The sequence below is a fragment of the Watersipora subatra genome, chromosome 2 (assembly GCF_963576615.1).
Source record: "Watersipora subatra chromosome 2, tzWatSuba1.1, whole genome shotgun sequence".
NCBI lineage: Eukaryota > Metazoa > Bryozoa > Gymnolaemata > Cheilostomatida > Watersiporidae > Watersipora > Watersipora subatra.
The window spans coordinates 72,657,666-72,685,535 of record NC_088709.1 but is presented as its reverse complement, the minus strand read 5'-3'; the positions used below and the strand labels follow the sequence as shown (position 1 = coordinate 72,685,535).

The following is a 27,870-nucleotide window of genomic DNA, read 5'->3' as shown; positions in this document are numbered from 1 at the left end:
GGACAACTTCAGAGAACCAATGAAGATGACAAAGGAATCAGTGTCATTAGCTCTCCATGTACAGATTATTTCTATGATAAATAGCTCAGATTCCAAGCACCATACTACATTATCCTGATGATATTATGCACTAGCCCTCTCTTTTTATTGTGATGTTGAGGGGCACGACTGAGGCTAATTAATTTCAAGCATTGTAATTTACATATGGTTCTAGGGCCACACCGCTGCAGGTCACAATTTAATTGATTTTATTTCAATACCTTTAACAACGACAGTATATTTATTTAAGCATAATCATATTTAGAACGCAACAAGGAAAGCGAAACGAATTCTTCAGATAATAATCCTACTACAACTACGGATGAAAAAGCAAACTCTAACAATCACCCAAAATCTATCAACCCAGAACACGTGTTTGTATTGGTTGGGCGTTAGCATGATCACCGGGCATTGTTGATTATTTAGAATCCTAGTTTATTATTAGCGCTCTCTGGGTTTAAGAGCACCGATTGTCACAGAAAAGCGGAGCCTCAATGGCAGCGAAAGAGATCGACGACTTAAGGCTAAATGCTAATTATGACATCACATGTTGGGAACCACGACCAAAAGTTTTTTTATTGCAGGACATACTTTTCACACCCTGTTTTTCATAGTTCTATTATTTTTGGTGTATTGAATATAGGCTCATTCAAAAGCCAAGACTCTGAAGTACTGAAATATATGCTAAAAGTACTGATATAATTGATGTGCTTTAAAGTGGAATAGTTGAGTTAACAAGTAGTTCAGATATTTAAGCTTATGAACCCTGAACCTTCTGATGCAAATAATCATTGTGCTAACCCAGCAATTACATCTAGTCATTTTATATGTGTTTAATCATATATTGAATTTTTGTATTATATAAATGGACTATAATTTATCTAATTATGTATTTTAATTTAGTGGCTTATTACCTCTGGCATTAAAACAGCCAAAATTCAAATAATGGTTGCACTGCGCAAATGTGTCAAGAAAATGAGGTGCCTTTTATTACCTTCTATTTTGTATTCAAAGGCCTCATTGTGCAAATTGCAACTGCAATTTTTGTGTGATACTACCACTAATGGAAGTGATAAACTATGATAAAATGGATAGCGAAATGTGAAGCATCTTAGACCAATAATTTTTGAAGTTGCTTTTCATAAACCTGAAAGATGAAATCTAGTCAGAAAAACCTGTTTTTTAAAAACTGATATCATGAGTTTGAACTCTGATGTCGCTATTTTCAGAATGAACAAAACCCACTTACACAGGAGTTAACTGTCGTGAAGAAAATTTAGTCAGAAAGACCCTTAAACTTTCAGCGGCTGTTAAAATGTCAAAAAGCCGTCATTGACAACTCATCGACATAAACAATACATATAAACGCTTTGTAAGCATTTAATAAAATTATATAATGATAATATAGTGTGCTTTGATGATAGCAACAATCGGTAGTCTGAAATTTTCATTTTTTGTTTTCAAAGTTATTCAGGGGAATTGTTTGGAATTTGCCGATGCTCCAGAAGTTTCAGTGTTCTCAATTCATTTTAACAAGCAATTAGATCGGTGACTCATAAAGGTCCATATCAGATGATCTAAAAACCTAAATCAATAAAAAGCAAGTAGTAATCAACCACAAAGCAGTCTTTATTCATAGTTTACTTTGTGCATGCATTCCAAATATATAGTATATCTGTTCCAGGAAAACGTTTCAAATTTTGAAAACTATGTTACACATTAGATTGTTTTTTCTAACAATTCAACAATAGTTGCGCATGTTCCCCAAGTTACTATAACTAGTGCAGCTTCATTAGTACATGAAAGCTTGAGTTAAGAATCATATATTTAACTAGAAATTCCACTGTCATACAGCCCACGACCAAAGTGATATTGGAAAAAAAGAAAGGGTACTGATGGTTGAGAAATGCAATATTAGCAGTCAAATGGCACTGCAGTGCAATACGATAACTGCAATGGTAGCTGTAATGTACTGGGTGTGGGTGTCATATGCAACAAATAGCAATAATGAAAGGAAAAGATTATATGTTTATATCTCTCCCCGGCAATAGGAGAAATGCAATATTGGCCAATATTAGAAGTAAAATGCACTGATATTATTAGAATAACCAATATTATTAACATAGTAATAATATAAAACCAACGCACAATTTTGTTTACATTTCAAAACGTCATAGCTAACAATATCACGAAGTTGTGATATTTATATAAATTTTTAGAAATTCTGTACTACATAGTCATTGTTCTGTAGTCATCCAAACTTATAATTAGTTATTGTAATAATCTAATAAGAACCGTTAGAAAAAATATCAGCGTCATTTTCTTTACTTACACTGCGTTGAACATCAGTTAGAATACCAAAGTACTCAGCTACTTTGAAATCGGCAAAAATGAAACGATTTCAGTCTCCTACGTTAGTTACCGAAAGCTTCCCCAATTCGACAATGCTATAGACTGGTGAAATGTGCACATTATTTTTTTCGTGAAATGCGCACGACTTAATCGTTCTATTCTCTGTGGCTCGGCATTTTAATTTCCGGTCTTAACTTTAATAAAAGTGAGGCTTAGCAAGTTTTAATAACGATTTTCGTCCAAATAAATCTGTCTATTTATGTATAATCCGATCAGATGGGTTAGTTTTAGGAATTTGCGTTAACCTTTCAAAGGCTTGGTAACATATTTAAATAGGTTTTTATGCGTTTTGTATCATTATTATACTTAAACAACTTTACTGAAAAATAGTTAAATTTGTCGATAAGATTTCGTTACAAGGGTTTGGTGACAGCCGTTAACGAATAATTTTTCGGGAGTTGTGTGCACATGTGCATTTATCATAATTCTCCCAAACCAATCGCTTCGCTCGTGTTTGGTCGTGGGAATACTGCAGTAGACGTTCTACAATGAAAACAATCCGTTCTGGAAACGTTTATGTTATAGGGATTTTATACCAAATACATTTCAAGGTTTTTCTAAACTCACCCCTTTGGTCCTTCAAAACAGAAAAAGAATAGACTTAAAGATGCAGTTGCAGAGAATTTTTACTTTGTTCTATCAGAAAGTATAGGTATTATTTTAAAACTTGTTATTGCTTTCGATGTGTGATGTTCGATGTTTGTTCTTATTGCATCATTGATAAGATGTTTCAAGATTAAAATTGACCAAACTTTATCGCTGTTAAAAAGCTCAGAAAAAATATGTGTCCTCTGTAACCACTCCATCACTCTATCCTTGCTTACATAAACAACCGGCAAAAACAAAAACTTTTTGCAGTTTTGAAAATTTAAATTGGTTTTAGTAAAAACCTCAAACAAAACCATATAGAACCGTAACAGGGTTTGTTTACAACTAAAGATTAGTTTGAGTAAACTATGTTTGCTTTTGCACTAGTGACTTTTAGGCGATGCTGGCTCAAGCTGTTTTATACAACCAAATAAGCCTGTCATAGCGCCCTAACATAGAGATGTGATAAGACATACCGTAGATAAAACTAATGACAATCACTGAACTTTGCTTTCTGCAGAAGGTCAGGCAGCTTCCTTGTCAACAGTATCATCATCTTGCTTGACTGCATTTCAACTGCTGCTGACCTATTAAATGCTAGACTCTCTTCAAGGAACTATTATAGTATGTACTCTGAAGAAACAGCCATATTCTTAGACTAGATCATGCAAATGGAGCGTATCACATCGGGAGAGACGAGTTCAGACAAACAAGATGATACTACCAGGAAGATAGAGAGCAGCAAGTATAGATACCAATTGTTTTCATTTTCTCCTTAGGGTTTGAGACTGGTATTCATCGCAAACAGAATTTTGAACCGATTACATGTTCTTTGGTGTCACATACGGTATATATATCTTTGAGTGAACTTAACACATAAAATCATTAAACGCCGAAGACATTTATTAGCATATAAACACCTTGTCCCACCAAATTACAGCCAGATTTAAGGGATTTTTGAATGAGCAAATTGTTTAGCTATATCATACAAATATACTCTGTAGTAGCACTTACAGCTCTTAAGGTAGTCTGTTTCTTAAACAGACTTGTGGGATTATTTCTATCTGTAATAATATTTTTTATAAAAAATATTATTTTTTATAAAAAATAATTAATTTTTAATTTTGTAATTTATTAAAATTACAAAATTTTTTTTAAATTACAAAATTTTTTCGCCTTATTTTTAATTTTGTAAAAATAAGGCGAATAAGGTCATATTAAGGATAAACCCTGTCATACATTAAACTATTTCATGGCTAGCAAAAAAACTGCAAAGGATTATGTTGTGCCAACTTACTGCACATGTTAGAAAAGATGAATGAATAAAGGTGGATAGAAAAGAAGATGACTACATGAGGTGCCATTGTAGTGGCAGCCAGGCAATAGCACAGATTATTCCGGCTGAAAGGTCATTTATTAGTGGCATGCACATAAGCCCAGAGATTACATAATAGTCTGCTCGGCTTGCTTGGCTATACTCAGCTCAGCTAAACAGGCCACATTGTGACTTGTATACTGGAGCCAAGTCACGTAGACAAGAACGACCTGAGCGTAAAAGGGGTGAAGCCTATTGAAGATGGACATATATGGTACAAACTCTAATTGAATGCCGTAGCGTTCAATTTTTTCAACCCTTTTTCTGTAGTGGTGGTCAAATAGAGGTGGCATTTAGAGGTCGACGTTGTATTTTTCACATGGCTCGTCATAATTTTGGAAAGATAGATTTATAAAAGTGACAGCTCACTTAGGGACTTCTTTAAAGTGGTTTCATTTGAAATTGGTGTAATTCCATCAATAAGTGTTATAAAAACCAAATTGTTAGGTAAGAGTGTGGTCTCAATGATACATACTTTTAAGTATGTTCATTATAGTCTGAAAGAATTATCTCTATATTAAATGATACATAACATAATTAATATAGTTTATAATATTTTATTATTAATTAAATTGACTCTAACTTCTGTAAATGATATAACATAAAAAGCCAACTACTTGTAAAACTAATCTATGACAATTTTATGGTTTTCTTTCACTAATCACTCATCAGAGTCATTCAATACTCTAATCATGATACAGCATTTAAAAGCAGAGTACGTAAATAAGCGTTAGGTGTGCCTGCGCTATGCAAAACTGCATGCAGAATTACAATATTAAATTACAAATTTCATTAAGTGTTGTTTAATGTTTCCATGAAGCCCATGATGTGCAAATTTGAGCCAATCCACAAGTTAACTGCATCATGGAAACGGCATAAATCTGCAAGTTAAGCGAGTTTTGTGATTTCCAAAACTTTATTGAATCCATAATGCTTCCGAATAATAGAAACAGCACTTGCAAATGATACGCAATGAAACACCGTGTCAACTATTTAATTTTAAACATTTTTAATACTTCCGTTCGTTGCTAACACATGCGTCACTAACTGCATCGCTAACTATGTCGCTAATCCTTAACTTATGGTGTACAATTTCTTACCTTTTTTTCAACATGGCTCCAGAGTCAATCCGCATCATTCAAATGCCCATAGAAACACTTAATTTGCACTGTAACGCATCGTGCATACAACTCCAAATTCGCATGATGCGCACCATGTGCATCATGAAAACAGTGATTTATATTTAAAAGATTCGCTGTTGTGCATATCGTTCTTACTAATATCTTGATGTTGTAAATAATATGGATGAATGAATGTAACCACCTTGACTCATGCCATCTTTAGATGTTTATAGATTTTACAAACTATTAAATTCTTGACATCACATTACGCTCACTTGTTGGATAATGCGCTGATAGAGTTGTTAACGGCTGTCCGTGACCATAGTACATACCTTTCATCTTCTTTGATTAGCTTTAAATTATAGTTTCATTTGATTGCTATGGTAAACCATAAAACATATATATATGTATAGCTGAACAAGCTATATTCAAGCTGAACGACGAAATCCTATTGAAGAATATTCGATATTTGATAGAAAACTCTAAGAGAAGGTGTAAAAACTTGAAGAATAAGGCTCTGAAGGAACACAATATGTTTCCATCCGAAGGAAGTGTCAGGTATATCAAACAATACTGATGGCAGCTGTGCTTGGTTCTGTTGAGGTAAAGACTTGCCAGACTGTACAGACTGTGAGACTGCCAACTTATATGTAGAGAGATATTCATATAATCAGCTGAAGATATCCCATAGATATAATATGATCACATCCACTAAAATATTAATAAGAGCAGGAATACCATTACTTAATGCTATCCTTATTCAAATGAGTTGGAAGCTGTTTAAATATGCTGAGAAAATGGACCATGATTACCTGCTCTGAGAATTGTTGTACTTACAATTTAAACCGAGACCCAGTTAGCAAAAAGGTAAGAAATGAGATTAATACACTTGAACATGCTGCATGATACACATGCTGAACATGATGCATGATACACATGCTGAACATGCTGCATGATACACATGCTGAACAACATGCTGCATGATACACATGCTGAATAACGTGCTAATAAAATGATACACATGCTGAACAAAATGCTGATAACATGATAGATCCTGAACAAACTGATGAGATGACAAAAATTGAAAATATGAAATCAGCATAAAATTGTTAAATCACACTGCAAATAAGGATCAGTTTATGGCTTCTACACATTTCAACCTATGGCTTCAATAGCTGGGTCATGAACTACTTATCACCTGTTATTAAATGAGGCCTGAAGTAGGCGAAGGTCACTTGACAACTGAAGTGAGTGTAATAGTCGAGTTAACAAGCAGTTCAGATATTTAAGCATATGAACCGTGGCCTTCTGATGAAATTAATCATTGCACTATTTCCGCAACTATATCTAGTCATTTTAAATTTTGTTTAATTACGTATTGATTGTTTATATTAAATAAATAAACTATTATTTATCTAAATATAGTTTTTAAGATAGTGGCTTATTACCTCTGACATTGAAATGACAGAAATTTAATTAATGGTTGCACTGGGCAATTGTATCATAAAGTGAGGAACTTTTTATTGGCTTCTATTCTGTGTACAACGGCCTCATTGTGCAAATTGAAACTAAAATTCTTTGTGATACTACCACCAATAAAAGGGATGGACTTTGATAATATGGATAACAAAATTTGAAGTATCTTAGACAAATCTCTTTTGAAGTTGCTTTTCATAAACCTGAATGATGAAGTCTAGTCGAAAAAACCTATTCCTTAAAAACTGATAGCATGAATTTGAACTCTGTTGTGACTTATTTCAGAATGTACAAAAATCGATTGATTATACATGAGTTAACTGTAGTGAGGAAGTTTCAGTGAGAAAGGCGCTTGAACCTCCAGCAGATGTACAAATGTCACAAAGCTATCATTGACAACTCATCAACATAAACAGCGCATAAACCAGCTATGTAAACATTTAATAAAATTCTATAATGATAATATTGTGCTCTTTGATGATAGCAACAATCTGTGACGTTTAAAAATTGTGTTTTTTAAAAGTTCTTCAAGAGACTTGTTTGGTATTTGCTAATGCTCCAGAGATTTCCGTTTTTTGCCTTTATTTTAACAGGCTATTTTAATGATCACTCATAAAATTCCATATCAGATAATTTAAAACCTGAATCAATAAAAAGCAAGTAGAAATTGACAACGAAGCAGTCCTTTACTCATAGTTTATTTTGTGCATACATTCCAAATATACAGTATATCTGTTTAAGGAAAATATCTGTTCAAGAAAAATGCTTTAAATTTTGGAAATTTTGTTTTTACCTAGATTGTTTTATTCTAACAATTCAACAATAGTTGCGCGTGTTTCCCAAATTACTATAACTAGTGCGGCTTCATTAGTACATGAAAGCTTGAGTTAAGAATCATATATTTAGATACTACAGTAAACGTTCCTGCAGTAAAAACAAATCGTTCCAGTAACATTTACGTTGTAAGGATTCTACGTAATATGAACTGTAAAGTACATGTAAATTGCCTAATACATTTCAAGAACTTTATAAACCCACTCCTTTTGCCCTTCAAAAAGAAAAAAGAATTAACTCAAAGATATACAATGTAGTTGCACCAAATTTGACTTGATTCTATCAGAAAGTACATTGTATTTGTATTATTTTATCATTTTCTATTGTTTTAGGTGTTTGAGGTGATCTGATTGTTAAGATGTTTCATGATTAGAACTGACAAAACTTTAGCGCTGTGAAAATGCTCCAAAAAAAGATGTACTTGGGCTTACCGAAAATCATGCAGATAGTGAGACAGTCTGTCTTTCCAACTCTCGTATTCACATCGGCTATTGCCATTTTCCTATTTATGTTTAGTGAGATATGCCGCTTAGGCAGCAAATCTTAAAAAAATTTTTGCTTTATTGCTAACTCTCGAATCTTTATATTAGTAGGACTGTTGTGTTCTCATTTTTCCTACAGTTGAAGCCATCAGAGATGTGTAGCCTGCTGAAGCACACTGGTTTGTAACTTGGTGCCATCGCAGCCCTCAGTACCCACTCCTTTACACTAACCTTGCTTACTTAGAAAAACTGACCAAGACAAACACTTTGTGCAGTTTTGAAACTTCAAGGTGGTTTAGTACAAACTCTAAACGAAACCATATAGAACTGGAAAAAGGTTTGTTTACAACTAAAAATTAGTTTTTATGGCGTAAAAAAATTTGGTAAACCATATTTTGCATGAATAGTGTAAAACCTTCCAGGTAGCAGTAGTTGAAAGAGCGGATTGTTTGGTTTAAAATGCTAAAAAGGTCTAATTGCTCACAAAAACGCTCTAGGTTGTTTTTGTAAAGCTGTTATTTGCTTAAATTTAACAAACAGCTCTAAGTTTTCTTAAATTTTACATACAATCAAAAATTTGAATTTTTGAAGCAAATTTGTATAAATATAGGAATGCTGTTTATACCAGTCAACGCAAGTTAAAGTGAGTTTTACTATGAGATAAATATAAAAATAGTAAACTAAAATAATGAGTGTAGAAAAAACCTCTTCTTGCCTGATGTTGTTGCATAGTATGGATGGGCAAGGTGTTGGTGTCATGTGTAAGGTATAGTCGGTTTACAGTGGAAATAGAGATTTAATGGATGGTTGAGCAGATTAGAGATGTTATCCTAGTATTTGAGACAGCAAATATCTGATAACATAACTCATCAGCATTAAGGGCATTTAGATGCTGATCATAACCTTTCATATCAGATGGCAAGTGCTAAAACATAATTTGTGAAAACTAACTTATTTTTTATAAGACATTGATACAAAGGCAAACCAGCTTGGAGCAGCGTATGCCTGTTTTTGCACTAGTGACTTTCAGGCTATGCTTGCTCAAGCTGTTTTATACAACCAAATCAGCCTGTCACACTGCCCGACACAGAAATGAGATGAGACATACCATAGATAAGACTAATGTCATCTTCGTAGCATGTAAATGGTTTCAAATGTTGCATGTTTAATTCCTCGGTTATTCAAACTTCCGATTCAACAGGGGGGGGTAATTTTAAAAACATCGTATCAACGATGAAGTACCGCGTATGATGGAAACATCACTATTTGCTTTATTGCATAAATCATTGCAATCGGAGGCTGGATTTTCATCATTTTCATTGATGATTTCCTTGCAGCATCTCGACACAGCTCTGTTTTCAACGCACGTGTTTTGAAAATATGATCTCTGAAATAAAAAATGTTAACTCTGAATTTAAAAGAAAGATTTCCCACACATTTTAACACTGACATTTGACCTTGGGTGCATTTTAATCGCGTCAGCCACGATATAAAAGATGCGCCCTGTTGTAGCTAAAAGCGCAACAGACTAATATAGAAAATGCAGAGTTGCGTGTACATGCAACAGTAACACTAGATAGAACAAACTAATAACAATCACTAAAGTTTGATCTCCAGTAGGTCAAGCAGTTTCCTTGTCAACAGTATCGTCGTCTTGCTTGACTGCATTTCAACTGCTTCTGACCTACTAAATGCGACACTCTCTTCAAGTAATTATTGTCTGCACTCTGATGAAGCAGCCATATTCTTAGACTAGATCATGCAAATGGAGCTTAGCACATCGAGGGAAAAGATTTCGGACAGGCAAGATGAAACTACCAGGAAGATAGAGAGCAGCGAGTACGGATACTAATTGCTTTCATTATCTCCTTAAGTTCAGAGGCTGGTATTCATTGTAAACTGAATTGTGAACCTGTTACATGTTGTTTGGTGCTAGAAACGGCTTATGTACCTTTTAGTTAACTTAACACATAAAATCAACAAACATCGCAGACTTTTGTTAGCATATAAACTTTGTCCCACAAAATGACTGCCATGTTTAACAAACTTTTGAATGAGCAAATTTTTATTTATAGCATACGCATATAGTTGCACTTGCAGCTCTTTAGGTGTTCCGTTTCTTAAACAGACTTGTGAGATTATTTCTATATGTAACAATTTCCTCATATAGAAAATATAATTTATTTACTCATATACTATATAAGGGAATATATTACTCGTGATTTACTGACGTAAAAATAAGGCAAACAGAGTCATATTAAAGATAAACCCTGTCATACACTAAACTATTTTATGTAATTAGTAAAACTTTTACATGAAATAATTTAAAAGATTTACTTATTTTGTAAATGCGAAAACCATTTCCCACATACATTGAAGTACTAAAACCGCCCAAGTAAAGAAACTACTACTGGCCTGATACATTGGCTAATGGTTTCTATGGTGTTGCAATAAAAGTTGTCAATGAAAAAACCTTGAGATTTGAAGTTGGAAAATTAACTTCGACACAAACAGAAACAATGAACGAATCAATTGTTATTGATGTAATCGAGTCATTATTAGTATGGTTTTGTGGACACTTTTTACTGATTGGGCCCTACTGGCTTACTTGGGTTGGGGAAGATTGAGAATGTCAAATAGTATCGGTCAAAAAGAAGTGGCATTCAGATAAAAGTGGCATTCGGTTGTGGGGTGGCGGGGTCGCGCGTTATTTTTCAACCATTTTCCCACAGCGGCACTCAGATTGAGGTAGTTTTCAAATAAATGAGATGCTCAAATCCTAAGTTTTACGGTACAATAATTATGTACCCACTCACTCCTAAGGGGGTTTATATGTTGACCATGTACTCATTACCTTCTTTTGCCAAAGCCTTAAATATTTTTTCAAATTATTAAAAAACAATTTTCTTTTGTTACTCATCAGAGGGGTTTTGAGATCAGAGCTGAGCAAAATAAGTATCAAGAATTGAACGAAACTTTATCAAGTACAGCTTAATTACAGTAGGTGAGACCTGGTTAGTGTTCAGACAGTATACTTTTGTGAATTTAGTAAATAAAATGATGAATACTACTTTTAGCAATAATATTCTAATGCTGTTAGTATTGTCTTCCCTGAAAATTAAGGAACCTTATTTGACCATTAGCAAAATAAGTGTTTGAAGATAAAATATACCCTTTTCAGGTACTTACTGTAAGAGCATACTTAATAAATAAGACTTTAGAAATTGTTTGCTAAAAAGTACAGTATCTGTTCGTGTGTGTCTGTAACTGTGTATTTTCATTATTGGTTTTGTGATTGGCAGCCTATGAGTCAATGCCTTCATTAATGGGCTGGCTCGGATCTTGGGTGCATGTTGGTTGATCAGTGCTAACCTTACAGACTAGTTTCCAAGGTCATTGCATCCTTCGATGCCAACTATTCTAACGAATGGTATAAAAAGTAATAAATTAGGATAAAAGGTATCCATTCTATCAGACAACTGTGTAATATGACTCAGTCTTTAGTCACAGCTCAGCTGTCAAGACATGCAGTGTAGGCAGCAAATGCAAGAGTAGATCTATCAAATTACTGACAGAGAGGCCTCCTGCTATATAAAAGTGCGTCTTTCGAATGAGAAGACAGAGCTGATCTGCGCCTGTTGTACACCTGTTGCATGCTATTCCTTGTTACCATTGTAAACAAAGCAGATACAATATATGTATAAACTTTTGCACTGAGTCTTGTACTTTGGAGCACTAAAGGGCAGTGCACAAAAACCTTTATCCTGGTGGCAGCAGTGAGATCATGCGATTCCCAAACAAACTCCATCACAAGGCTTATACTGGATTAACTTTCTGCTGCCTTCAAAGTGGCAGTAGAAAAAAACCCAGGAAACACGGGGTAGGGTTTGCCTGAATAAAAGCAGTGCAGCTCCTACTGGAAGAACTTTTGGCTGCCTTCAATGTGGCATATGAAGAGACCCAGAGAGAGCGGTGTAAAACCTTGCCTGCAATGACAAACATGAGAAAAAGGTACGGTAAAAGAAATGCCATAGAAGGGCAGAAACCTGCTGGAAGAGACCTACCCCCGCCAAAAACATGGCTAATAGAAGGGCACAGAGCGCCAAACCAAGCCCTGACTAATTAGTCGAGGCTCTGAAATGAGTATTATGGATGCCGAGACCTCAAAATCTGGCACAACGATTTTAGACTCTCCAATACACAGGGTAGCCAGGTGCCTGAACACTATGGGACAGCCGCTGACTTTTAATTCTGGTACTACTATTGGCACGTACACCAGGGTAGACACTCCGCAGATTGTGGAGAATGACCCGCTACGGTAGACAGCCAGTTTGACTCTAACCATTAGAGTGCCAGCTCACCTGGAAGAGTTATTCTAAGTGGCTCAGCCAAACTGGGCAGAAGCAGGTTAGGCTGCAAGGCTGGCAGCCCTGCTGAACCGTTGTGCCAGCGTGTTTAGCACAGGGGACAGGAATGTGGGGAGAACTACTGAAGTGGAACACTCCATACCTCTCAAGGAAGGGACTCGACCGATTTGGCAGCCTCCCCACAAGCTAGGGTCAAAAAAAGAAGTGGAGGCCAAATTACAGGTACAGAACCTACTTGAGAAAGGTCTGATTGAGCCAGCCAATGGGGCCTGGAGCTCCCTCATGGTCCTAGTTCAAGAAAAGGACTGGAAGTGGCGCTTCCGTATTGACTATCGGCGAGTAAATGCTGTTACCGAGCAGGACCCATACCCTCTTCCCAGGTTTGACGACAGTCTGGATGCCCTGTCGGACAGTCGGTGTTTCAGCACACTCGGCCTGGTCAGCGGATACTGGCAAGTACCGTTGGATGCAGATGCACATGAGAAATCAGCCTTCTTTACTAGGACTGGGCTGTGGAAATAGAAGGTGTTGCCTTTCGGACCGACCTCCACCCCGGCCACCTTCCAAATGCTTATGGAGCTCGTCCTGCACAGCCTTCATTGGAGAACGCTGTTATTATATATGGACGGCATTATAGTCATTGCGCCAGACTTCGATACGCATCTTCGCCGTCTTGAGGCCTTTCAAAGACTCCACAAGGCTGGGTTAAAGCTCAAACCCTTGAAGTGTGAGCTGTTGCAGTCCCATGTAGGATACCTGAGGCACACCGTTAGCCAGGATGGGGTCTCCACATACCCAACCTAAGCACAGGTGGTCACAGAGTGGCCAAACCCACACGGGGTTAAAGAGCTCCAAGGATTTCTGAGGACCGTCAGCTACTACCGGCAGTATACCCCGGAGGTTGCCACAATAGCCCAACCTTTGAACCGTGGAGATGGACTAGCAAGGAACAGATTGCTTCCGACCAGCTAAAAGACAGCATCAGCTCCGCAAGGGTCCTAAACTATCCCAATCTTCGGAAATAGTATATTCTGGACATAGATGCAAGCGAACACAGGTGGGAGCCATGCTGCCTCAAGTGCAAAAGGGTGGAAAGAGAGTCATTGCATTCTACAGCAAGACTCTAACCCCCTCCAAGCGCAATTACTGTGTCACCCGACGAGAACTGCTAGCGGTCGTCAAGGCTGTAAAGCACTTCCAACCCTATCTGTACGGCCAGGAATTCCTCCTCCAAACTGACCACGCCTCTCTTTGATGGCTATGCCAAAGAAGAGAACTCTCAAATCAAGTAACTCGATTGCTCGAGATCTTGGCAGAGTTCCGGTACACGCTGGAACACAGGTCGAACCCCAAGCACGACAATGCAGACGGTCTAAGTAGGCCAACCTGCTAGGACTGCCGGCAGTGCACGAGCATCAAACAGAGGGACGAAGGCCCTTCAAGGAAGGACTTGGCCCAAGAATGGGGGCAGCCAGCCACATGGGTACCGACCTGTTGCCTGAATCGGACTCCCGCTAGTGACAAGGCGGGATCGAACCTGAGCAAGACTGCATACCCCGGAACGTCAATAGGTGACCTGAATAGGACTCTCGCCCTAACTACGACAGGATTGAACCTAGACACTCCCAAAAGTTCCGGAGGGCTGTTGTCCCTCTCCCCCAGTCGAATTTGGGATATAAGAGAGCCTGACACTCATGGCGGCACGGATGACATCCGGAGAGCAGAACCGTAAGGGCGAACTAGCAATGCTACAGGCCGATTGAAACAGGCCAGTGGCCGTCATATATCAGGCTGTTGCCACAAAGAATGAAGTGTCGACTGAACACCTGGAAGTAGGAAGCAGAGAACTTGTCATCTTGAACCGCAAGCGAAGCTTTCTCTGCATTCGACAGGACAGTGTGTTGGAAGCACGAGTGGTTCCTCAGAACCACGCCAGATGGTGCGCCGTTCGTATGCCAGCTATGAGGGGAACCGCTGTGTGGCAAACACACGCCCTGGCCCACTCTGGGGTGAGAAGAACGATGAGCCGCCTCTAGTTAATCTGGTACTGGCCGTGCCTGACTTCTATGGTCAAATGGCTAGTGAAGCGTTGTGAGGTGTGCCAGGCCGCAAAGAACGAGGGAACCAGGACAGCCGGAGGGAGGCAGAGACTGTACACAGGCAGCCCTTGGCAAAAGGTAGCCATCGACCTAGCAGGTCCATTCCCTACCACGCCGAGAGGAAACAAATGGGTACTGGTCCTCACAGATTATTTTACCTGGTGGCAAGACACGCTGGCACTGCCTGATGCAACAGCACCGGTCGTAGCGAACGCCCTGGATGAGCGAGTATTCTGCTATTTGGGGTTGCCGGAGCAGATCCACACAAACCAAAGAGCACAGTTTGAAAGCCAGCTGATGGCCAAACTGCGCCAGATCTGGAATGTGAGGAAGACACGGACTACCCTACACCACCCACAAGCAAACAGCATACTGGAGAGGAACAACTATGGACTAGGAGACTCCCTACGAGTACTACGGCTAGCCCGCGAGCAGGATGATTGGGATGTGCTACTTCCCCAGCTGATGAGGGTATACCAAGCCACCCCCCCCAACTCCGCAACCGGAGAAACCGCAAACATGCTGATGTTGGAACGCGAACTACGGTTGCTGGACCAACTGGAAAGCCATCCTCCACCGACTGAGTTCTTCCCAATTTACGAGCATGCACTGAGGGCGCAAAAAAGACTAAAGACAATACACAAAAAGCTGCGGCAGAGCCAGATAGAAGACCGGCAAGAGGACAGAAAAGAACCTCCGCTATACGCACCAGGCGACCTGGTGTGGCTACGAACAAGCGCAGACAACGGGGTGCCAAAAAACAGCTGGCAGAAGACAATTCCCACAGAGAGCCCAGCCGAGTCGGAAGATGGAGAAAAACAAGGGTCATGTTTGATAACCGATCTGGCCAAATTTGAGGAAGCTTCAGGAGAACCGGAGGCAAACTAAGACGAAACCGGAGCAGCTCCGATGCAAGAAATTCCATCAGATCCTATTGGATATAACCCGAGGCCGGCCCGGGCTACTAGGAAGCTGGACCGTTATAGAGATGGGATATGTTATTCCATAGCGGCATCGCAAAACGGTGTGAAGGCAAGAAAAGAAGACAGCCAAACGGCTTTCATGGTCGCTACCAAGGCTTTCCTGTTGGAGCACTCGTTTACCCCAGACGCCCTCAGTTTGCTGGAAAACATAGACAACGCATGTGATGCATCTTTACAAGAACTCTTGGCTTTGGTCATCAAAAGCTTGAAAGAAGCTGAGAAAGCACTGAGTGCACCAAATCCGGTAGATGTGGCAACACACAATGGGTATCAGAAATGGCAAAAGGCGACTACCGAGGCTGACACGAGCTGCCCCGAGGCAGCTGCCTCAGAAGTGGATGATGAGAACCTGGACAGAACACTGACAGGAGAAGAAGAAGTCTACCAGGTGACTGCCATAACCTCTCCCCTAAGGTCTAGATTGGATACCGTAGTCACCAATGGAGGGGAGTATGTTGTGGGATGTGATCCACCGAGAGCTGAGCCTAGGGTTGAGCTAAGCTGAGCCGGGCTGTGCTCAGTCATGCGGAATAATGAGATGAAAAGAGCTAAACCGGTCAGAGCCAAGCTGAGCAGAGCCAAGCCGAGTCAAGTTTAGCCAAGCAAAAAGGGAGGAGGCCTCCTGCTATATAAGAGCCGCCTTTCGATTGGGAAGGCATAGCTGATCTGCACCTGTTGCACATCTGTTGCATGCTATTCCTTGTAGCCATTGAAAACAAAGCAGATAAAATAAATATTTTAACTCTTGCCTTGAGTCTTGCACTTTGGAGCAGTAAAAGGCAGCGCACAAAACCTTTACAGTATTTTATTTTAAACCTGGTTTCTCTCATTACTTTTCACTCATTACGATTAACTTACAATATGTACCTGTATAAACTAATTAGTTTGATGATAATTTATGTCGTTGTCATGTAACCTTTTAGGTTTCACGTTACGGTTCGGTAGTAGCAGTAAAACAGTCGAAATATATCACCAGTGATTCTTTACTCCGTCATAACCCAGCGTTAAGACAGGAGTACTTATTCCTCTACAAAAACTCCGATGAGTGGGTGTGTTGGGAACACACATACAGAATTTACAATTCTATAATTTTTACTACATGCTTATAGCTCTGTATATATATATATAACTAACTAACTAGAGTGTGGAATAGGTTAATTTTACTTATTTTCTTCCAGATTGATGTTTTATTCTGAGGTCACGACAGGTCTGTTTCGTGCTGGTGCACTCTTCAGGTGACTTGTGTTGAATGCCGGGTGAAATTGCCTCTCTTGATGTTGTTGGTGGTTTCTGTAGCCTCCGCCTCTGCCTCTGCTACAGAAACCACCAACAACATCAGGAGAGGCAATTCCACCCGCCATTCAACACAAGTCACCTGAAGAGTGCACCAGCACAAAACAGACCTGTCGTGACCCCAGAATAAAACATCAATCTGGAAGAAAGATAAGTAAAATTAACCTATTCCACACTCTAGTTAGTTATAACACTCCGCACTTTTTAGAGCCTAGAGTGCTGTTAGCAGTAGGCCTGACCACTTATCTATTATATATATATATATATATATATATATATATATATATATATATCTAAGTATATATATCGATTTAATTTGCAAGGCGCACTAATGTTGTCAGTTTAATTACAGAGAGGGGAATAAGATGACATGGGACTTGAGCACAACAGACACTTTGCTCTACTTGGTGACCCCAATAGTTACCATTTCCTCTGCCATTTTTCTTCTGCTTTTTATTCGACCACTTAGACCGTTGCCAATATCCATTAGCTGCAACTGCCCTGCCCAGTTTTCTGCTTCTGATGTTGCCTACACCAATCGAGCCTGTCTATCAAAATCCTCTCAACTCTACACTTACTACAACTTGTCAAAACTACTACCCTTCAACTATACGGTTAGTCTTTAGACAAAGAGGGATAATAACATAACTACCTAATCAATTTCACTTTACTGGCAAACTAGTTGCTTAACCTAGTCTAAGCCGTTACTATCATAATGGTCGTGTTAGAAGCCAGATTAATAAACATTATGTTAGGTGTAATGATTAAGCGTGCTATTTAATAGCCAATGGTATTTTCCCAAGCCCTTTAGGCATGCCTGTTTTAGCCAATGTAATAAATAGGTGCACTATTATTCACCGCTAAGGCCAGTCAGAGATGTAGTCTAGTGGTTTAGAATGCTTGTCTGCAGTCGTCGAGGTCCTGAGTTCAAATTATGGGCAGAATGAATTTTTCATTTCTAAAACTTATCGCTATAACTGGACCAACGAATGACAGAGAAAAACTGAAATTCATATAAATACTAGCCCAATTCCCAGCGTTGCATGGGTAATTAAATAATTACATAATAAGTTTAAGTTACTTACATGGAAAAAAAGATCTTTACTAAAACAATACCCGCTTTTTGGGCCAGCTTAACAATCGTTACGCAAAACTGTCAACAGTGCATTTATTAACCCCAAGCAAGCGCTTTAAGTGTGAGTATCTTAACCAATGTAATGACTATTTGCCCAAGAATACCATTGTAGTTCGTGTAGCTTAATGGTTAAGTTTGCTGCTTATAGATTAGAAGGTCATGAAATCAAATCTAGCGCTATGCAAAATTTGTATTACTAGATCGTAATTGCTATAACTGGACACAGGGATTAACAAAAAGACAAAAACTGAGATTTACAGATAGATAAAGATGTATTTAATAGCCATTGACCAGCAAAACTCAGCAATAGGTTTTTTGTCAAGGCATGTAACAAATTGAAACTGAGCCAAACCACTATTTATGTGAGACGAGATTTGAATGATTCGATATGAAGATGTCATTTGATAAATATACTAAAATTATTTCATAAATGCAAATTTACTTGGAGCTTAATGCTGGCTAAGTGCTTTACTATATCCCGATTACTTTTATATAGGTGACACTTGATGAATTATTTCCTGAGAAAGACCTACCAGTTGGAGATTTCTCTTCTCCAATTTTCCTGTTAGCACTTTTGAGTTTGTTGCCTTTTCTTTTCTGGAGACTGGTTGGTGCAATGGATGGCAGAGATTTCTTGTCTTGCTCTGGATCACCAAATAGTGGAAAAGGCTTTATTCTTTTTTTCTGGTCAGTTATGTCTGTATTACGGTCTTATTTATGACGCTACGCTACAAATGAGAGCTTTTCTATAGTCATAGCTTACTGGTTTGGTAGGCCTCATCCGAAGCGCAGTGGTTTTACCAGACTCTGATGGATGCATAGTTGAAAGATCTATAAAATGCCATTTTTTCTGTTTCGAGTCTTCCATGCAGTATTGTATCATTGTCGTGACAACTGCCAATAATCTTTTTGCAAACAAACTTGGTAAGATAGCCATTTTCTTATAAAGTTAACTATTCGCTGACATAGTTTATTGCATTTATGTGGGGTTGCATGAGACGACCTAATGAAATCAAGAAATGCCGTTTTCTTAGCTCAACAAATGAATGAAATTTAACACTCTTGACTATAAGTTTGGGAGGAATGATTTTAACTCATTGCGTACCACAAGCGGAGCAGTGTAGTGCGGCTTTAGTAAGTTTTGTACAAAACATTTCTGATTAGTGTGTAGTTAATTAATTAGCCTTTTATGTTTGAACTTAAACAAAACAACTGGTTTTCTGCATGCTTTGAGCCTATAGAAAGCATGTTTACAGCCCAGGCTTAGCTGAGTTTCGCTTTGCAAAATCTTTAATTTTTTGTCGCAATCCCTGTTTAGTAGTAATAACCAACATTGCCACACGCATTACGGCTTGTGAGTTTTCACAAATTGTGGATCGATCGACTTCTGGTGACTATATAAAGCATAATAGTACTATAGGAACGGTGATTATTTAATTTTTAACATTACTGATAAAAATAATTCCATAAGATATAGTAGTAGTAATAGCATTTTTGACTCAGAACAGGTTCAAGTTGTTACTTACAGGAGTTAGTGATGGAAGTGCCTAAAATTTTTGGCATCATTCTGCAACACATTTGTAGACTTTTTTTATAATTTTTTTATAAATTTAGTCAATAGCCACAAATTATATATTAAATTATTCTTCATTTTGTCCTGGTTTTATTGGTTTTTGATAGATTTTGTAGACTAAATTCTGAACATTTCATCTTTTAATGATTGAAGATAAGAATCTGTACAGATATGATCACCTCACATACATTTCTATTGCCTTTTTTCAAGTCATATATTGTATGATTTTAGTTTTCCTACAAAGGGTTTCAGTTTATTTTGCACAGCACTGTAGTAATAGCTAAAGGTATTCTGCAATAGGCAGACCTTTCCTGTCATGATCTTTTTCAACTGTCTCAATTAGACATTTCAAGGAAGAGTATGGAGGTGGTTTCCCTTTTCCGGCCTCAGGTTTTCTTCCTTAGCACATGAGCAATCTACTACCGTATGCCCTTCTTGACCTCCCAGTCTAGGGTTCAGACTACTGTCCTACCGCTTGTCCATCCAAAGTGCTACCCACCGCACCAAAGCTTGTTGGACCTTTTTAGTACAAGAGAAAACTCAATTACTTTGAATATATTGTATTTGTAGGTTTCTCTTCACCAAATTAGGGTCAGTCTGCTTGTGCAGTTGGTTTGTGTGGAATATATTCGATCTGAAGAGAGAGGCTAGTGAATATGTGATGGCGGTAGAAGAGAGCAATCAAGTCAGTAGTAAGGATGCCCTCTGTCTATTTGAGGCAAGTCTAAAGTAGCATGATTTGAAAGTTGACATGAGGCAAGATGTATAAAGCATGGTTCCCATATTGTCTGCGAGACCCCGGCGGTAATCTTTTGCAGCAAAGCCCTTGCAAAGCTAGGCTCAACGGCTTATGTTCACATAAAGCTGCATCACTAACGAACGCATATAAATAGCCCCTCGCCACACCATTTTTGAAGCCTTCAAAAATTCTAGTGCTTGCCATTAGCATTTTTGAAAGTTTCCAAAAATTTTGACCTTTGCGATGCAGTTCAGAAAGGTTTTTCTTGCAGCTCCTTGCGAAAGTTGAACAGCACTGAACTTTTGTGCTGACCGCCGGCAACTACCGGCGGTACTCGGCGTGTAGGTTGCCATTTTACCGCCGATAGTCCTGCTATCTTGCCAGTGGTGCTTGCAGCGTATTTGGGAACTAGGTTTTAGTTTAAGAAAGATTTGCATAATCAAAGTTGAACTGGCACAAAAGCTAGTACATTTTGTCTGAAAGTATCAGTATTTTTTGATCATTTGAGATGGCCTGACTTGAACTATTGACCTGACACTTAGCAGTGCAAAGTGCCAGAGTAGCAGTATTTGCTATAATCGCTGCTATAATAGAGATGTGTCTGTCCTTCCCTCTGAAGTCAGTTGCAGGTTGAAATGAGGAAACGCTATGAACTGGATTTGAATTTACGACACACAGCTTGTTAGATGAGCACCCCAACCAATCACCAATTGATTGCCTTTCAGTTTAAAAAAAATGAATGTGCACATACTTATTCCCTGTGCTTTTTCAGCATATCTGATGATCTCTCATGGTACACTAGACTGCCAGGATACTAGTATATGATAAGAGGTCATAGTATGAAATAAATTTACTCAAACATGTTTACTAGCATTTATTATGTACATTGTAGGACAGTCCTTCTGTACGAATTTTAAAAAAGTGGTCTTTTTTTCAAATGAAATCCACAAATAGCAGCATACATGGACAATTACCAATTTATGGTTTATTGATTTATGGTTCATAGACATTTACACATGGTTTATTCCCACAGATTAAACCAAAACTTAGTTAAACTTTATATCTATGAAGGATTAATGTTTGTGTAGAGCTTTGCTGATGCCGATTTATAAGCAAATCAAGATGCCTTAAAGGTCAAGGCAACCATCAATTAGAGCCAGTCATTTATCGAGTGTGAAACCAGTGAGAATATTTTATTTGCAGCATTACAGACGATTTTGGCAATCGATCATTTTCTTTGCACTTGCTCAGCAATTAAAAAGTTTGAGTCCAACATTTTCAAGCATTCCTAGTTTTATTAAGACCAGCCATTTCAGCTGAGCGCTAAACAGAATTAAGACCAGCCATTTCAGCTGAGCCTAAACAGATTGGTAGTCATTAAATAAACTTTGATGTTGCTATTCTATCACAGGGGTGGATACAAGCACGTTGTTTAGTTCCCTTTAGAACAAATAATTTAGCACAACTGTCTCAGATCAGCTCAAGTATGCATATACTGGTACAGCACTTAAAGTATGTAGAAGTCTGCAATGGACTGAGTCTTCCTCATGGCCCTTCCCCCTTTTTCAAAAGAAGCTGAGAATGTGTGCTATATTTAACCACACTATACTACTAGATTATACAGGTGTAACACATGGATGAAAGCAGAAAATAAAACTTCTTTAATGCACTCTTCGTTGTACACTTTCCAGGTTCGTCGTCTGGGCGCTAACGTACATAGATATTCGGTGGACTGTCAATTCTTCACAACACAGAACACGCAGGTCACCTGGGAGCACCTGCTTCAGCCTGTCATTATGTCCCTGCAGGCGTGGCTAAGTATTCTACTTGTTATGCACATCTGCAACTCGCTTGCTACAGTGATACTTCTGATCAGTTGCTTTATGAGGTCAAACAGAATTAATTTCATTCGAGGGTAAGTGTGATTAGCTTTTGATATTGACCTTGAAAGGTCATGACACCTGTCAAGTTTAACACTATTGAATAACAACTATTATTAGGTCAGCTGTAACCACAACCATATGCACAGCTATTATTGGTGTTCAGCTAACTTAGCTTGGCAAATCTATTGAATTTGAACTCCTGAAACTTGAATTAAAGTTAGTTTCATTCAAACTGGTAAACAATGAAATTTAAACTATGTAATCGGAGTTGTCAGAACATGATAATAATTTGAGTTGCAATTAGTTACACAATTGTGAATGCGTTCGAGTTAGATTGGGGTTGAATCTTTATGCGTTCCAAAAACATTAAAAAGTCTGAGATCTATTTTTATGATAATTTACATAAACTAAATTATTTTTTAAAATCAAGCGTTTAACAAAATCTGCCGCTCATGGAAAATGTTTATACAGTATAAGAAATGCTAAACTTGGTAATCTTTTCTTTTGACCTCATAAAGTGAAATGTTCAAACTCTAGAACGCATCTTATTTTTTCGCCGAATAACAGGCAGATGGTTTTTAAATGGTTTAGCAAACATTTATATTGTATTGCACTAATTCCACTTTCAATTTTCATTGAATTTTGTTCAAAAAGTAAAATTGAAAGGGAATCATACCAAAATGGGCTGAGTGCACTTTTGCAAATTTAGGAAAGATCTTGATTTAAACTCACATGTGTATAACACTCAGTTAAACAGTTGAGGGTGGAGTTGTATAAACTGGTAGAAATCAGGTGATTTGAATCAATTCAGAATGCAGATTCTCTGAGTAGATATGCATTTGCATCTTGATCATTTGTTGGAGTTGTGTTTCCGCCAAAAGAGTAGGAGTTGAAAAGGATTTTAAGTCTGTTTATGATTTGAAACTCAGTTTTCAAGAAAATCTGAGAGTTTGAGTTGTTACCAAACTAACTCAAACTCCGACCACAAAATGTGTCAGTTTTTAGCCAATGAAATACAACATCTGTAGCCATTCCAATTTGACCGCTCATCAGCATCAACACAAAATAGTCATTCCGTTACTACATGTCAAGTACATGTATTTGTAACAAATAACGGTAATTAATAATTACTTATTAGTATTGATTTCAAATCGTCTTGATATAAATGTACCTGATGCTATCAGCGCGATTTAACTGATCCTGTGGGAGAACCAAATATAGCGCCATTGTGTTTTTAATGCAACTGCAAAATATGATTGGTTAAATCTGTCTTGTACTCAGTCAATGACAGCCGTCAAAATCAGACAAACATAGTATGTAGTATTTCACTGATCTTGTGTCGGCGAGTAGGACACAGCTGTTTTCGCGACCATTTTTCATTTCACACCAAACCGACTTTGTGGAGGTGGAAGCAACTCCAATGAATCACTGTAGTGTGGATACACATTATGTCTGAGTGGATAATATTACAAGAAAAACTTTGTAACTAATGGTGTTAAGATATTATAGTACAACCTCGACTTTCAATCACATTTATATACAAATTTTTCAATAAAATTTTATAAATTGCGAAAATATTTGTTGTGACATGCAATGTATTTTTCAGGATTGGATTGCATTTCCAAGCATTGGAGATTTTTCCAAGTGCATCAGTTTTGGAAAAAAAAGTAAAGTAGAAACTAAAAGTACAACATAAAAATTATAAAAATAGAGAATATACATTAACTAAACCCATAATTATCACAAGCCAAAATAAGCTATGCATCTTAACTTTATCACTCTGCTACTGAAAATAATCATCACTATGCCTACATTTCTAATTATATTTCTCTGAAGCCTAATTCCCATATACACAGCAAGCACCGGCAACAGCACCGCAGGCTATCAGTGGTGAAATGTGAACCTATGCGCTGAGTACCGCTGAGTACCGCCAGCGGTCAACACAAGACTTTAGCGCTGTTCAAATTTTGTGAAGAGCTATACATGTGAAGGTCAGCATTATCGAAACGGCATGGCAAGCAAACATTTTGATGTGATCATAAGCGATGCAGCTTTATGTGAACAGAAGCCAAGCCTAGCACCGCAAGTGTTTTGCTGCACAAGATTACTGCCGGGGTCTTGCAATCGATATGGGAACCTGGCTTTAGTTATACTAACAATATAAACCTCCTTTTACTAATTACGATTTGACCATTTTAATTATAATATACAATTTTGGTTTTCGTATCGTTTTTACATGGTTGATTAAAATTCGTTTGTTTTAGTGTTACGTGTACTAAATATTCATCATTCTTGCTAGGCTGTGAAGTAAATTAATCAAATTATAACTGATTTTTGCAAGAACATTTTCACAGGCATATGAAGGCTTCAATATGAAAACCAACGTAATGAAGTTACTTTGTGGAGGTGTGGTATGCCAGAACTTTTATGGCTAGTTTCAAGAACTTCTGTTTGTTTATTTAAAAAACTATAGGAATAGTGAGGTTCTTTACAAGTATGGTTGCAAAAGCATTGAGCCTGTGATTTTGGCTAAACACCTTTGGGATGGAGATGTCAATGACTAGAAAGACACCCAGTGGCAATGAGATGTTTAAAACTAAACTTATGCAAAATTTTAGCTCATTTTATCAGAAAATATGATATTTATTTATCATTTATGATTGCTTTTGAGGTTTGAGGCGATCTGACAGCCAGGATATAGCAAGATCAAACTCAACAGAAATTGATCACACTTAAAAGGCTCGGAGCACACGAAAGTGTGATTATGACCTTTATTGTTGCAAAGAGAGAGATAGAATAGGGATGCATAATGTTGCAACTTGAAGAAAATAGCTGATAACAACTATATGCAACGATAGCAACTAGTGACATCATTTCACACATATTTTTCTTCCGAAGTTTTAACCGCGATCAGGTTTTGTTGATTTGTAAACATCCTGGGAATCAGATCATCTCAAACATCAAAACATAGACGGTGCAAACTATAAAAACGTACTAATACTTTCTGGTGAAACCTACTAAACCTACTATGGTTTGTGTAAGTTCATCTTGAAGGTTGGACGCCATTCTTGACACCGGTGATGGCCTTTTCTGCAAATAGAACTTCAGCTTCCTGTTTCAAAGTCGGGTGCTCTAAAATCACTCGGCCATGTCTGCATTAACTTTCCCATTATCACACAGGTGTACTTAACATTTTATCTTAAGATAAGTGTCTGACCATCTAGATGATGTTGACAATTTTTCCTTTATAGAAATATCCCAAGTAATGTAAGCGGTCACCAAGTTGAGAAACTGGATGCCTTATTGGGAATCAGCGGAATCTTTGTCGCCAAGCTCTCTAGCAAGATTGGTCATGGGGAGAAAGTACGCAACCACCTGGTAAGCTGCCTCCAAAACAGCAGAAGTGAGTGAAGTGGCTAAGTCGCTGCTTATGAGTAGCTAAGCAAGAGTGTTTACGCGGAATTATATTCCAGTGTCGACAGTATCATAAAACTCAACAATTCAGCCAATCAGATTTGAAGTATCTAATACCAAGAAATCGCTACTGGTAATTTAGTTGCCTCGCTTTTACCTAGTGCCTTTATACTTCCAGATATTTTATAACGGTAGTTACCTTTCCTATATTCCGAAATATAAATCTTTTATAAATCTTGCAAACAACTTTACAGTTGAATAAAATAAATTTTGACACAACACAGCAGTTGGCTTTATTTCTAGAACTCTTCCTGAAGATGCCCATAAGTTTTATCTCACTCTAATTTGAGTAATCTGCTTTGAGAAAAAGTTTAATGTAAAATTTACTTTCATCAGCAAAAAGAATGTCAATTGTAGGCAACTGTATTAAATATGTTTTTCCACATCCAAAAAATTTACAATTTATGTACATTATTTAAAACAAAAACAATAGCACTAAATAGACAAACAATAGGTGCTGACAAGTAGAGATGACAGCGCTTGTATCCATATTCTCAAAGTTGAAATAGACTAGACCAAACGCGTGAAAACTACGCTATACCCTACACACAGTTATATTTTGCTGCCAGTCATATCATTTCCTATTGGCTCATCAGACTGTATCCAGGTGGTAATAGCATTGTTACCTATGGCAGAGGGACACAACTGCCAAATATCATCTAGTAGTTGTTACTAGCTAAAAGGTTCAGCGCAATTCTTGTTTGAACTAACCACACCTCCATTTCTATCTCCTCTTTTGACACCATCGACAGATTCCAATCGTTTAGCAACCATTTCTCCATGCTCTTTGTAAAACCTGCAAAGAACAGGATGTGAAGTACGACTGAATGGAATATCATTGAAGGAAAACAACACGCCAAGTTTGTGAATAAATAATCGATTTGTAATTTATAAATAAAATTTGCGTTGAAGGAATGAATCACTTAACATATCCCGACATCTTTGTCAAATGTAATTGTCAAACAGATCTTATTCAATGACACTAATCAAACTTTTGTGCTGACTTGAGAAAATTGGTTCACCAATTTAGAATGCAACCAGAGCTGCCACACTCTCGATAGACTAATTAGCTGAGTGAATATAAAGTTCAGCAAGTGTATCAGAGTTCTCAGTCTTCAGCTACAGTCAAAGCTGTCCAGCAATGTCCATAATACTAAAAACAGTCATAGTTCAAACCTAAGATCTTAAGCTATCCTTTCCAGAAGACAACTACATCCCGTGTATAAATATGTGGCACTTCTGAACTAGCATGAGTGCATTTATGACAAGGAAATGCCTTTCCCAAACAGAAATAGCATAATATCAAACATACATATCATCAACTCCATGTATAGTTCTACAGATGAACATACAGTATTCAACATATCAGTACATGTGTAAATATTGGGACTCGCAAATTACTTTGAAATGCTATAAGGACAGTCAAAGTTCAACTAATGACCGCATATACATGTACATAAAACTCTTTGATATAAAATTTTAAAAAAGTTTTATCTTGAAGCAGAAAGTCAGTTTCAACATGTCACATTCATTATCTTTTAAAACATTAGTTTTATAGGCAAATGTTAATAGGCTGCTAAAAATTAACACTAAAGGGTAAAACATAAAAACAATAAAAGCGCAAAAAAGATTTATTACAACTTTATCCAGTAAATAGAGTAATGTCTGTTGCATATTTCCATTGTTTTACCTCCAAACTACGACGTTGCTGAGCCTATACTAGCCTTCACTGGCCTCTATGATAAAGTAAGTAAAAATCTTCTTATAGATAATTGCTTTATTAATGTAATTTGTACATGAGACTTTGACTTTACATATAGTTTGCCACTTAGTTTATATAATGTTATATGTAGTATAACAACCCCAAGCATCTATTATTGAAACAAATTTAAGGAAACACGATGTATTCGTACTTGAACATTCGTTGCAACACAAAATACTGGACCAGATTAACCGACTATATCAAAGTGTACCCGCGTATAATGAACCAAATTCAG

At 37.5% G+C, this 27,870-nt stretch overlaps 1 protein-coding gene across 1 annotated transcript; it reads left to right on the top strand.

The window, feature by feature from the left end:
- Nucleotides 1-15,702: 15,702 nt before the first annotated feature.
- LOC137388534 (uncharacterized) lies at nt 15,703-26,079 on the top strand. Its single transcript, XM_068075019.1, has 7 exons — nt 15,703-16,266; nt 17,073-17,158; nt 17,422-17,683; nt 18,701-18,891; nt 20,348-20,495; nt 22,208-22,431; nt 25,651-26,079. The coding sequence occupies exons 1-7, from the start codon at nt 15,703-15,705 to the stop codon at nt 25,808-25,810; spliced, it is 1,635 nt and encodes a 544-aa protein (XP_067931120.1). The 3' UTR covers nt 25,811-26,079.
- Nucleotides 26,080-27,870: the final 1,791 nt, after the last annotated feature.

What these genes read in the sequence shown, in the direction of transcription:
- LOC137388534 (XM_068075019.1), top strand. Translation starts at nt 15,703, where the DNA reads ATGCAAGAAATTCCATCAGATCCTATTGGATATAACCCGAGGCCGGCC. An exon ending in CAACACAAGTCACCTGAAGA is followed by an intron (nt 17,159 to 17,421) that starts GTGCACCAGCAC and finishes GTTTAATTACAG; the next exon opens with AGAGGGGAATAAGATGACAT. An exon ending in GGCTTTATTCTTTTTTTCTG is followed by an intron (nt 18,892 to 20,347) that starts GTCAGTTATGTC and finishes TTGTATTTGTAG; the next exon opens with GTTTCTCTTCACCAAATTAG.